Below are 14,131 nucleotides of genomic sequence, written 5' to 3'. Positions count from 1 at the left end.
CTTCCAAAACAGAAAAGTGATGTTATTAGAGGTGTGTCAAAAATTAAGTTTTGTTGACAAGTAATATAAAGCTACCTACGTACTAACAACGATAAAGTTTAATGATTAACTGAACCTCTAACTGTAAAACCCAGGAGTCTTGGAAAAAAAATTAACATAAAGATTAACCAGGGCCACTCTCAAGGAAAGATGGACTGCTGAGCCATAGTTTATGGAATTACTTAAGTGGCATTTTAATATATTAAGTAAATTCATGTAAATTTATTTGAAAGTATAAGTAAGCTCTACATGGCGATTTTTAGAGTTAAACTAGGGCTCCACTTGTTAATGTGCAAAAATAACTGGTGGCTCAGCACTATAGTAGCATATAGTTGCTCAGCTTTTCATGATTAGAAAGAAGTGTTTCAACCAACTAAATATACACACTAGTTTTTTGCTATGGAGTGTTTAGGGCCTTAAAATCTATAGATTAAAAAAAAAAAGTGGTTTTTTTTTTGTTTTTTGTTGAGACGGAGCTTCATTCTTGTCGCCCAGGTTGGAGTGCAATGGCGTGATCTCAGCTCACTGCAGCCTCTGCCTCCCAGGTTCAAGTGATTCTCCTGCCTCAGCCTCCCAAGTAGCTGGGATTACAGACTCCCGCCATCTCGTCCGTCTAATTTTTGTATTTTTTAGTAGAGACGGGGTTTCACCACGTTGGCCAGGCTGCTCTCAAACTCCTGACCTCAGGTGATCCGCCACCTCAGCCTCCCAAAGTGGTGGGATTACAGGCGTGAGCCACTGCACCCGGCCTAGAATTTCTTTAAACAATAAGACTTCTGATATGTAGCTTGAAGAGAGAAATGACTATTCAGATATGATCGTCAGGTATGGGAAGTTAGGGAATAGGAGAAATTGTTGGATGATGCCATTTCAACATGAAGGAATGCATGTGGCAAAAGTTGGTAGTAGAGTATAACCAGAGTTGTTTCAAACAGGTATCCCAAAGATAACTGGCTATAAAAACCCAAAGTGTGAGACAGAAGTTGGAATAGGAGCCAGATATTTGAGAGCAGTAATACACCCCATGTGGACAGTAATCAAAACCAAGAGTGGATTAAATTACCTAGGGAGAATGTAGGGTTACAGAAAAGTAACCCAAGGACTAACTTCTTGAGAAAACCAAGTTTAAGGAGTAGGCAGAAGGAGACACCCAAAACAAAAAGGAAGAAATAGAGAAAGTAATCCAATAAAAATGATGTCAGGGAAGCCAAAGGAATAAAGACTTTCAAGAAGGAAGGAGATGTAATCAGGAAAAGGACTGATAAGTATCCACTGGATCTGGCATTTGGTGGCTCTTGAGAGAAAAGTAAGAGCAGTGATGGCAGAAGTCAAATTGCTGGTTTGAAGAGCTTCAAAAGCTAGGCAGAGAGGGCTGAGGGGGCTGGAGGTGGAGGCATAGACAACAAAAACTTGTATTAGGATGAAATATTTTATAGACTATGGGAGAGGTTGACTATATAGGAAATCAATTCATTAGAAGGTTATTGAGGGGGAGAGAATTCAAGGCATAAAAATTTGCCTTCATCAAAGAGTAGTATAACCTCTTATGGGCTGCATAGTGGGCTTAACAATGAGTACAGCTGTAGATTATTTTAAAGGCAGGAAGCAGCGAATGAAATAGGAATTTTAAGCTAGCACTCACAAGGTCACCATTCCCAAGACTCTTAACATCCATGAGGACAGAGCCTGGCCAGTCTTCACTGGTATATCTCAAGCATAGAAGAGGTAAAGAAGTTACTGAGTATGGAAAAGGTAGAGAGAGGACAGGGGCTTAAACAGTAAAGTCTAAAAATTAGAGTCCACGAAGAGAATGTGGACCACTGAACTAGCGGCAGGTAAAACAAAAAAGCTGACGGGCCAACTAAGGTTGGAGACTTGTTTGGCAGTGGCACCAGTCGTAGGACTTTTTCCAATAGTCTCAGTGGCCCAAGAAAATAAAACACGTAAGTTTCTGGACTTATGCAGGGCTAGGGCTTTCCCAGGTGAGGTAAAGGATAAAGTGAAGACGCTAAAAATATTGATCAAGAGTAGTTCTATCATAGCAGGGGTTCCCAAACCTGGTTCATCACCAGACTGCCCGGGAAACTTAAAAATTGGATTCCAGGGTCCCACTTCAGACCAACTGAATCGGTACCTCTCAGTGCGCAGAATAGTATTTGTTGTACTTGAGATGAGCAGAGAAGGGAAGATGGAAGGGAATGACTGGGAAAAAAATGTCACAAAACTCAATATCCAACTGATCGTGAGGGGCTCAGGAGCAAGGAAGTAAGAGAAGGATAGGTTATGGGCAGAGAGTGGGTTGCAGTATAAGATCTAACGTAGAACAATTGTGCCTGACAGTAAGACATGGCTTTGGGTGTGAGTGGCTGGTACAGAGTAAAAATAACACCTCATAGATGTGAGGCTGGCAAGGACTTGTAAAGTTCAGGGTGACAGGTAAATTCCTCACGTCTTTTGACACATGTAGAGGAACAACCAGATGCTTACGTGAGCTAGTAAGGAAGTAAGGTATGAAGCATAAGGGTCTCAAAAAATGATACAAGTAGAAGTGGTTTGGAAATAGCAAAAAGGAGCTAGGAAAATTTTTCAATATTGCCTTCCAGCCCCAAGTAAATTAGAAAAGGGAGAATGAATTGCCTCCAATCAAGTGGAACTGGCCTTCACGTTCTTTTTCCTTTTTGTTTTTAAGTGCTGTTATTATTGTTTCTTCTAAACAATGGGCATACATTTTAGTCCGAGGTCAAAGTTTAAAAGACCCTTAATAAATAGCATTTTTTTAAATTAATATAAGTGAAAGAGCAAAGAAAAGATCTGTGGTGATACTGCCGCAGTAAATGTTAGACAAGTAAATATGGCCATACAATTTAAAATGTTTTGGCCCATACATCAAATTTAGATAAAGAGTTCATCTAATCAGCGATTCTGGGGCACCTAATATGTGCCAGGCACCATTCTAGGGACCAACTATGACAAAACAAGTCCTTACCCTCCTGGGGAAATAGATATTAGGAAAATATACAGTATGTTAGATGTTGATAAGTGTTCCGGAGAAAAATGTAAAAAGAAATGAGAGTAAGAGTACTGGAGGGAAAAGGGAAGCAGAAATTGTTACTTTATAAGATGATCAGGAAAGGATGATTGACGAGAGATCTGAGGGAAGTTGGATGTTCTTGGAAGAGAAAATTTCAAAGGCCCTTCTTAGGTGGTGAATGTTCTTGGCTTGTTGAAAGAACAGGAGGGGTACTGATGTAGCAGAAATTAGCAAGGAGGAAAAGTCAGACAGACAGGCTAGAGGTCAAGTTGTATATAGCCTTATAAAGCCATTGTAAGACTTTTAACTTTGTATGAGATGAGAAGCCATTGGAAAGTTTGGGACTGAGAAATGACATGATCTAACATTTTAAAATAATATATAATGACATGGAACAGTTAAAATTATCAAAAAAGGATTTTTTATAAAGTAAACACTGATAATAAAATTCTGGCAGTAACTAGGTACACAAAATCTATTTTTTGTTGGTTCACATCTTAACAATTGTTTAATATTCTGGAAACTATACCAGTGAAGAAAGGCATAAGGTAACTTACTGCAATTTGTCTTTTATCTGTTTCTCCTCTTTTATGATGAAGATCTAATGAATCAGTTAAGGAAAATAAATCTGATAGTATTAAATATAGAGAGAATCTCAACTCATTTTCAGTTTTGATTTGGAAAATATACAATATTAAATATTCCTTTAATTTATAAAAATGGATCATTCTAACATCACACACATGGATGAAAGGATACAAGTCAAGTATTCCAAAATGGTAACATCCCATATGTAGTCGTAGTAGGAGTCCATAGCATCATGACTGAAAGACAGAATTCAGTTACTTCTTAAGCAGAAAAATGTTGACCTCATTATTTTTAAAAAATTATTCATACCTGTTTTGTTCTTGCAGAGATTTGAACGCTGTTTTGTAGTCAATTTCTCTGAGGAACTGACATAAAATGGCCACCTACATTAACAAAGATTTGAAAATGGTTTCATGTAATGAAAGCTTGGTTTTACAGGGTAATCTTGAATTACTCTTATATTAAGCCTTATAGATCACATTGAATCAGCTCATATTTATGGATTCCATCCAATTTTAATTTCAAAAACCTTTATACACATGTCTGTCTGACCAATATTCTCTTCATCAGTGACCTCAACCACAAATTTTAGAGGTTTGTTTGAATGAGAAGCTGGCAAAAAGCCAGTTCAGAAAACTGAAGGGGGTGGAAAACTGCCAAGCAAAAGTGTCATGACATTCAAGGACATACAGAGTGTGCAATTAAACCTTTCATAGCTGGCAAGTATAGACGCTCATTTTGGAAAAATTTAGGCTGCCAATCTGCTTAACACAGAAAACATTTCACTCAGGTCATAATGTCCATCTCTTTAAAAAATAGTTTTTATTGATTTAATTCAGAAACCATAAAAGTTACCCTCTTAAAGTACCCAATCTGGTGATTTTTAGTATATTCACCAAGTTGTACAACCATCACCACTATGTAATTTAAAAACATTTTCATTACTTCCCCCAAAAAAGTCCATTAGCAGTCACTCTCCATTCCCTCTCACCTCAAGCCTCTGATAACCACTAATTTACTTTGTCTCCATACATTTGCCTACTCTGAACATTTCATATGAATGGAATCATAGACTATGTAGCCTTTTGTGTCTAGCTTCTTTCACTTAGCATAATCTTTCAAGGTTCAGCCATGCTGTACCACGTAACTCATTCCTTTCTATGGCTGAATAATATTTCATTGCATAGATATGCTGCATTATGTTCGGTCATTCATCATTTGATGGGCATTAGGGTTGCCTCTACTTTTTGGCTATTATGAATGATGCTGCTATGAACACTTGTGCACAATTTTTTCTGTGGACATATGTTTTCAATTGTCTTGGATATACACCTAGGAGTGAAACTGCTGGGTCGTATAGTAATTCTTTTTTTTTTTTTGAGACGGAGTCTGGCTCTGTCGCCCAGGCTGGAGTGCAGTGGCGCAATCTCAGCTCACTGCAAGCTCCGCCTCCCGGATTCACGCCATTCTCCTGCCTCAGCCTCCCGAGTAGCTGGGACTACAGGCGCCCGCCACCACGCCCGGCTAATTTTTTGTATTTTTAGTAGAGACGGGGTTTCACCATGTTAGCCAGGATAGTCTCGATCTCCTGACCTCGTGATCCACCCGCCTCGGCCTCCCAAATAGTAATTCTTATGTTTACCTTTTTGAGGAACTGGGAAACTGTTTTCCTGAGTCTACACCATTTTGATGCTACACCATTTTATATTCCCACCAGCAACATATGAGGGTGCCAATTTCCCCACATCCTCACCAACATTTGTTTTTAAATGTCTTTAGATTACAGCCATCCCAGTGGGTAGGAAGTGGTATCTCATGGTTTTGATTTGCATTTCCCTAATGACTAATGTACATTTCTAATCTAAAGTATCTTTAAAAACTTGAAAAATGCTTTTTTCCCACTTAGGAGGTTTAAAGGTCAATGTTTTTAATTCATACTTTCATTTTAGTTGACATTCTATAAACTATTAAAAAAAATTTAAAGAATATGCCAAACTCTTACCCTAAGTGATTTTGATATGGAAAATAAAAGCTAATTTCCAGTTCAATGCTTTATATTTATTATAAACTCTAACATATGTAAAAATAAAACAACTTCATAATATTATAAACTAACCTGTGTGTGGCAATTCAGCAAAGAACAACATTTTATCATTCGTTTTATTACCTACAAAAGCAAAATTCTCATTATTTTCAAAAACCAGCTAACATGGATTCTAACAAATGTGCCACTCTGGTATGGGATGTCAAAAGAGGAAGCTGTGTGTGGAGGAACGGGGGATATATGGGAACTCTGTACCTTTTATTCAATTTTGCTGTGAACTTAAAAGTGCTGTAAAAAATAAACCAAAAATCTAATAAATGTTCAATCTTATTTTGAAAGCCATTATAAGTATTTTTTAAATATCATTTAAGTTATGGTACTGGTAGCCTACATCAGAGGAAATGGCAACGCATATCAAAAAAACACGGACAAAATTTGACACCAGGTGCAGGAATGGGGAGGAAATGGGAAGAAGTAGGTCAAATGGCACAAATTTGCAATTAGATAGAAAAAGTCTAGCAAGCTGATATACAGTATGAGGACTAGAATTCATTATACCGTAATGTATACTCAAAAATTGCTGAGAGTAGATTTTAGGTGCTCTTATCACAAAAAATGGGTAACTAACGACGGCAATGGATATGTTTTTTTGACTGTAGTAGTCATCTCACTATGTATATTAAAACATTATTCTGTATATCTTAAATATATACCAAAGAAATTAGGAAAAAAAAATAGGGATTTAGGAGATAGAATCCATAAGATGTGAGAGCTAACTGGATGGTGGCAGGAGGGTCAGTAAAGAAAAAAGCCAAAAATGATAGTCAGGGTTTGGGCTTGAACAACTCAAATGGTTAAACAAAAATGTTTGGTATTTTGCAGGTTTTTTGTTTTTGTTTTTGAAAGGACAGGTGAATTTATTAGGAGTGTATTAGGAGTTTATTACTTTATGGTAAAGACAGACACAAATCAGTTTGGACAAGTTGAATTTGAGGTGTTTTGGGGGAATCAAGACAGCAATAGGTGCTAGAAATAAGGACAATGAAAATACACAGAGCAATGTGTTCTAGAGCCATGAACCTGGGACTTACGATCACATTACCCCTTTTGGTAAGTTCGGCCAAAAGGGGGCCCAGGAAGAACATATACAGGTAGGCAAGAAGCCAGCCAGCCCATGAAAACAATTCACCTGGTCTGTATAAACATCAGGGGGCACAGCCTTGTTAAAGAAGTCAGAACACACAGCTCCTGCCTGGAGGTAATAGTGAAGAGCTGCTGAATACTGATTCGTTGCTGAAACAGAAAAACAGACATAAAGCATTAGAGGTAACAGTTGAAAAACAGGGATTCCTTTGTAAAGAGTCAGGTGTAACTTCTTAAGTTAACAAAAGCAGATTCAAACCACAGAACTAGAAATAAAATGTTAGTTCGTATTTCTTGCCAAATGTCCTAGTACAGAATTTAGTATCTGGAGATTTTATTTCCCAAATGTCCAAACGAGAAACAAATTATAATTTTGTGAAGTAGTTCAGAATCGGTATATCAAGAAATCGACAGCTATCAAGCTGATATCTTGAACTTGATAGATATTGAGAGCCTGATAGCTTCTTTTGGGGGCTGGGGTGGAAATGAGCATTAAAATCAGTATTTGCATCAAAATAATCCAGAGGAGAGAGGAATGATGTGGGAAAGGGAACACGTGAAACAAGACTGGCCATGAGCTAATTACTGTTAATTAGTAGCTGGGTGGTAGACCCATGGGTGTTCAGCACACTATCCCTTTTATCTTCGTATCTTGAACTTTCCCTTTAAAAAATTCAACTCATTAGGAAACAAGCATGATAGGAAAAAACCTTAAAAATTAAAAACCAACTCCTAAAACACAGATTCTGAAATGATTCTAGTCAGAAATTTTATTTGATCTGTAGAGTAATAGAAGCATTGAAAGTTTCGTATCAAGTGGGAAAACCTTATCACATATAACCCAGCAGAGGAGTAATGGGGAGAGTTAGGATCTATCTCCAAGAATAAAAATAATGATCAACTGTACCTGCAGAGATTTTAGAATCTCTAAACAGCATTATAAAAAGAAAACCTCATTCTCCTTAAAGATGTTTTACCAATTAATTAGATTTAAAAAATTCATGCTGGGCGCAGGGGCTCACGCCTGTAATCCTAACAATTTGGGAGGCCGAGGCGGGCAGATCACCTGAGGTCAGGAGTTCAAGATCAGCCTGGCCAACATGGCGAAAACCCATATCTACTAAAAATACAAAAATTAGCCAGGTGTGGTGGTGGGTGCCTATAATCCCAGCTACTTGGGAGGCTGAGGCAGGAGAATCGCTTGAACCTGGGAGGTGGAGTTTGCAGTGAGCCAAGATCGTGCCACTTCACTCCAGCCTGGGCAACAGAACAAGACTCCATCACACACACACAAAAAAATTCACTGTTTTTTTGAAAAAGAGAATAAAGGTAGTCAACGTAAAGTTAAAAGCATCTGAACCAAAGGTTCTACACTAAAAAAAAGTACAAATACTTTTACTGCTTTAATTTTACTAAAGACAAGTAAATCTCAACAAAACTTAACAAGTATTGAAATAAAATAGGTTATATATTTACTTTCACTTCAAAAAGTGCTATAAAAACAAAACACAAAGCAACTAAACATCTCACTTACCAAAGTAAATATCTGCCTGGATAATTAACCAAGAATGGTTATTTGGATTTATACTGAGTGTATATCGAACTAGCTCTTTCACTGTGATTGCCACAGCTTCAAAGTCCACAGACTGGAGGCTAAAAGGAAAGACACACAACATTAATCTCTATTTTAAAAGTCAACTTTAAATTCCATGCATGTATTTATTAAAAACAAAAACTCAGCCAAGGTTTAGGTGAACATAAATATAATGCTAAATACTAGGAGTAAATGTATTATAAGAACCATCAACACAACTAAGTCTAAGAAAGTGTGATGGGCTAACTTTTTATGAGGGGTTGAAAACAATCTGATTTTTGTTCTCTTTTCTTCAAAATGTCAAAGGTAGACAAGGCTGCACCAAGAAAGTGTATTTGCCTCTTTTACAAATGTTTAAAGCATACAGAAGTAGTAAGATAAAACCCTTACCTCTGCTTTTAGCACAATTTATGGGCAACAAAAGAGACTCATAAAATTTCCCCAAATTATTATTATCTTTTTTTTTTTTTTGAGACAGAGTCTCACTCTGTCGCCCAGGTTGGAGTGCGGTGGCGTGATCTCAGCTCACTGCAACCTCCGCCTCCCGGATTCAAGTGATTCCTCTGCCTCGGCCTCCTGAGTAGCTGGGATTACAGGCGCTCACCACCACACCCAGCTAATTTTTGTGTGTGTGTGTGTTTTTAGTAGAGACGGGGTTTCACCATGTTGGCCAGGCTGGTCTCAAACTCCTGGCCTCAGCCAATCTGCCCATCTCAGCCTCCTGGTGCTGGGGATTACAGTCCTGAGCCACCACACCTGGCCCCCAAATGATTTTTAAGTTCTGTTATCTATGAGAAGTTACATAAAAATCAAGGACTCAGACACTGACAATGTTGCGTTGTGGCCTTACATCCACCTTAAGCCTTCTTGCAAGAGTTACTGACTCCCCTCGAGATGCTTCAGGGGCCTAATGGGGTCAGGGGCTGGATGTCCAAGTATATCACATCAGTGCATCTGGCAGCCCCCAAGAATCAAGAAAAGAGTACTGTGAGCCTGGCTAAATGGGGACACCTTCAGGTACAGAGTCAGAAGATGGAACTGTGAAGAGAAAAGCGAGGCCGGCACCCAAAAAACTGCTAACTGCTCTCACCTCCTAAGAACAGTAAAGCACGAGGGTAGAGAATACAGGCTGTGGATTCAGACACATGGCTCTATCATTTACAAGGTGAATTTAGACAAGGTACTTCTGTTGCCCTGAGGGGTTACAGTTTACCCTAACTCACCAGAGCCCAGGACAGTGGAAAACGAATTGTGGGATTATTAGCAAACAGTCCATTATTTATTTAAATTTAAATAGTTATATAAGTTAGATTGGCTTACAATTTTACAGATATTTACAAAATGTTACAAGTGTTAAGAATTCTATATATCAAGCAGTTGGTTTTAAAAACGTAATCTTCAATCCAGTGCCATTCCCACTATTCTTGGAATCAATAGAGTCCCACTCAGGAGAAATACTTTTCTCTAGTCAAACATTTAGTCATATTTTGTTTTCTCTGGGTCAATTTAAAGTATTTTCATCATGAAGATAATAGTTAAGCCTACTATGTACCAGTCTTTATTCTAAATATCTAGCTTAGAAAATGTATTATTTCAGGCCAGGTGCGGTGGCTCACGCCTGTAATACCAGTACTTTGGGAGGCTGAGGCAGGAGAATGGCATGAACCCGGGAGGCAGAGCTTGCAGTGAGCCGAGATTGCGCTACTGCACTCCAGCCTGGGTGACATAGCAAGACTCCATCTCAAAAAAAAAAAGAAATAAATAAAAATATATTATTTCATCCTCACAATTCTTAGGCAGGTACTATTTTAGAGATGGGGAACATGGCACAGAAACCAACTTATTGAAGGTCATATACCTCTAAGTGAAAAGGCTGGGGCTCAAACCCCGTGAGTCTGACCCAGAGCCCCTAGGGTAAACAATTTTTTTTGCCTCATTTATAAACACGCTGGAAACCAATCATTACAGTCTAAACTTAGGCCACAGAGGTAATACTACAGAGGCTAAAAAACACAACCATTAGGTGGGGCGCAGTGGCTCATGCCTGTAATCCCAGCACTTTGGGAGGCCGAGGCAGGCAGATCACAAGGTCAGGAGTTTGAGACCAGCCTGACCAACATGGTGAAACCTCATCTCTACTAAAAATACAAAAATTAGCTGTGTGTGGTGGCATGTGCCTGTAATACCAGCTACTCAGGAGGCTGAAGCAGGAGAATTGCTTGAACCCGGGAGGCGGAGGTTGCAGTGAGCTGAGATCATGCCACTGCACTCCAGCCTGGGCAACAGAGCGAGACTCCGTCTCAAAAAATAAAAATAAGTAAATAAATAAATAAAAATAAAAATTAGCCAGGTGTGGTGGCACATGCCTGTAGTAATTGCTCAAACCTGGAAGGTGGAGGTTGCAGTAAGCCGAGATCGTACCATTGCACTCCAGCTTGGGTGACATAGAGTGAGACTTTGTCTCAAAAAAACCCCCAAAAAACAAAAACACAACCACTGAAACCACCAATTAAAAAATGCAAAACTGGGCTGGCCGTGGTGGCTCATGCCTGTAATCCTAGCACTTTGGGAGGCTGAGGTGTGCAGATCACCTGAGGTCAGGAGTTTGGGACCAGCCTGACCAACATGAAGAAACCCATCTCTACTAAAAATACAAAATTCACCGAGTGTGGTGGCACTCGGTGCCACCCAGGTACTCGGGAGCCTGAGGCAGGAGAAACGCTTGAACCGGGGAGGCAGAGGTTGTGGAGAGCTGAGATTGCGCCACTGCACTCCAGCCTGGGCAACAAAAGCAAAACTCTGCCTCAAAAAAAAAAAAAAAAAAAATCCAAAACTGGGTGGGCATGGTGGCTCACGCCTATAATTCCAGAGCTCCAGGAAGCCAAGGTGGGCGGATCTCTAGAGGCTAGGGGTTCAAGACCAGCCTGGGAAACAGGGTGAAACCTCGTCTCTACTAAAAATACAAATAAATAGCTGGGGGTGGTGGCATGCACCTGTAATCCCAGATACTTGGGAGGCTGAGGCATGAGAATCGCTTGAACCTTGCAGGCATAGGTTGCAGTGAGCTGAGACTTCACCACTGCACTCCAGCCTGGGCAACAAAGCAACGCGATGTCTAAAAAAAAAGAAAAGAAAAGAGAAAAGAAAAGAAAAGAAAAACTGTCTCTACCTGATTCTTGAATTGGTATCTAACAACAGATTTTATATAAAAATCAGGAACACAGGATGACGGACTCTGCAGTTGAAATGCTGTGGAGCATGCACATGTGCTTCATGCGGCATGGTGCTCTCTTGGGAAACAAGCCTCAGTAAGTGGAGGGCAGGGGCACTCACCTGCTCTGACCCTCCAAATCCCTGGATGAGACAGAGAGCTTTTCCAATCTCTAAGATTGAGATGGAAACAAATTCTTTACTATTATTCTATTATCAGCTTGTCTATGTACCGAAATCTTTTCTTCTTCAAAGATGCCACTAAGAGTAATAACATAAGGCTTGGACAAGCACAAACTAAGAAGACTGAGAGGGAGGGCAGGGAGGAAAAACATCTGTGAGGAAATAAGTTGATTCCCCTACATGAGAAGTGCTATGTGTGGGAAAAGAAAAATGTACATGATTTCTTCAAGTAAATGAACCCTTTTTCCTCCCCTAAAACAAGTCCCCATCATCTTACTGTGATTCTCAGGTAGTGCATGCAAAAGGGAATATTTCTCAAAGTAATTAAAGAAGTTTAGTTTAGTTCCTACAGCAACTAAAAGAGATTGGGAGCCTTTTGATAACTGCAGCATTAGATGAGACATACAAAAAATTATGAAAAAAGAAATCACTTTCGAATGGATTCTTGTAAAAGAAATAAGATGCTGGAAACCTGATAGAAAGTCATTCTTTCATTGGCCCCAATTTTCCAATTCTACTGACAATCAGGACCACTTATATCTTCTGTTCCAAGGCTGATAAATCTTAACTCCTACTTAAGAGTTATGCTGGGCCAGGTGTGGTAGCTCCTGCCTGTAATCCCAGCACTTTGGGAGGCTGAGGTGGGCAGATCACTTGAGGTCAGGAGTTCGAGACCAGCCTGGCCAACATGGCAAAACCATGTGTCTACTAAAAATACAAAAATTAGCCAGGCGTGGTGGCGGGTGCCTGTAATCCCAGCTATTTGCGAGGCTGAGGCATGGGAATCGCTTGAACCCAAGAGGCAGAGATTGCAGTGAGCAGAGATTGTACCACTGCATTCCAGCCTGGGCAACAGAGTGAGACTCTGCCTCAAAAAAAAAAAAAAAAAAAAGGGTTATGCCTTATCCACAATTTATAGGAAGATAATTATCATTATCATAATAGAGAAACACAAAGACTGTAGAATCTTAGACTTCTGGCCCTTTAATAAAATTATCTAAGGGTATCTATACTAGTCAGAATGGTTTCCAAATACATAACTCAATTAATAAAATAAAAGCTATACCACTACTTACTTGGGAATGGAAGATGGCCAAATAGAAATGTGTTCAGCTGTAATATCATTCACAATGTCCTCCTTTAAAAAGAAAAAGAAAAAAGGTGTGATTTACAAAGAAATTTCTTTTAAATTTTTCTAAATGAAATGATGAAATACTTACCCGAACATTGTGAAGTTTCACAAAGAGTGATAAAATAATAGTCAAAACAAGTGGTTCCTATGAGAAAGAAAACACAGAATCCTTATATGTGTGTATGTATATATGTGTGTATGTATATTTATTTATTTAATATTTCTCCTGTCAACCTCACAGACATCAAGCATTTTAAAAGACGCTTGCCTTTTTAAAATTTAGCATCTGTTTTAGCATGTGCTTTAGCACACTAAAAATCAACTTTTTAATCGCATGTGGGGGCGGGGCGTGGACCATAGCACATAATTTACATAAAATTAGCATAAATGTTTGGCTTATGGTGCTATCTCCACGCTCAACTCCTCACATGACTCTCAAGTAACTTTTTATCCCTTAAAATAATGTTCAAAGAGTGAAACCTAGGTTATGTCCAATAAATAAATACGAAATTGATCCTACTAAGCAAAAACTAAAGCCAGGCTTCACACATCTAGCCCCTATTATGAAGACTTCTTTACAATTTAAAGAAATACCTGCTCCGTTCACTAAAACATGGTAAAGTAAATGCAAAACAAACTTTTCCAATCAGAATATCCCACCCACCAATAATGATCACTGAAGAAAAGCACATTAACAGGTCACTTTAATAATTTAACCAGAGGCCAGGCAAGGTGGCTAACACCTGTAATCCCAGCACTGTGAGGGGCCAAGAAGGGATGATAATTTGAGACCAGGAGTTAGAAACTAGCCTGGGCAACAAGGGGAGACCTCATCTCTATAAAAAATTAGCTGGGCATGGTTACATGTGCCTGTAGTCCCAGTTCCTCAGAAAGCTGAGGCAGGAGGACTGCTTAACCTCAAGAATTAGAAGATGCAGTGAGTTACAATCACACCTCAGCACTCCAGCTTGGGTGACAGATCAAGACCCTGTCCCTTAAAAAAAATTAAAAAACAAATAATAATTTAGTCAGTATTTGAAGTACCCAATAATTTTTAGTCATATTCTACAAAAACCAGCAATAGTAATTAGAGCAATTTTTAATAAAACTTACTCGTAATTTTTTGATAAAAGAAAGCAGTTCACTCCTACAAAACAAAAATTTTTG

The 14,131-nt window shown here is 38.9% G+C and overlaps 1 protein-coding gene across 3 annotated transcripts in view; it reads right to left on the bottom strand.

Moving 5' to 3' along the window:
- Window positions 1-14,131, bottom strand: part of INTS8 (integrator complex subunit 8) — a 57,282-nt gene that overhangs the window by 201 nt on the left and 42,950 nt on the right. The window contains exons 18-26 of one of the 3 annotated variants that reach the window (XM_004047323.5): window positions 14,078-14,111; window positions 13,053-13,109; window positions 12,909-12,970; window positions 8,380-8,498; window positions 6,892-6,995; window positions 5,775-5,825; window positions 3,968-4,041; window positions 3,830-3,894; window positions 3,628-3,671 (exon numbers count right to left, since the gene is read on the bottom strand). In XM_004047323.5, coding sequence (XP_004047371.3) covers window positions 3,628-3,671; window positions 3,830-3,894; window positions 3,968-4,041; window positions 5,775-5,825; window positions 6,892-6,995; window positions 8,380-8,498; window positions 12,909-12,970; window positions 13,053-13,109; window positions 14,078-14,111 — 610 coding nt within the window. Of the gene's footprint in view, window positions 1-3,627; window positions 3,672-3,829; window positions 3,895-3,967; window positions 4,042-5,774; window positions 5,826-6,891; window positions 6,996-8,379; window positions 8,499-11,289; window positions 11,555-12,908; window positions 12,971-13,052; window positions 13,110-14,077; window positions 14,112-14,131 lie in introns of those variants that run through there. The other 2 variants (XM_055349407.2, XM_063709379.1) reach the window with 2 other exon arrangements.

Source organism: Gorilla gorilla, chromosome 7 (genome assembly GCF_029281585.2).
Source record: "Gorilla gorilla gorilla isolate KB3781 chromosome 7, NHGRI_mGorGor1-v2.1_pri, whole genome shotgun sequence".
Taxonomy (NCBI): domain Eukaryota; kingdom Metazoa; phylum Chordata; class Mammalia; order Primates; family Hominidae; genus Gorilla; species Gorilla gorilla.
This window is presented reverse-complemented; position numbering and strand designations above follow the sequence as displayed.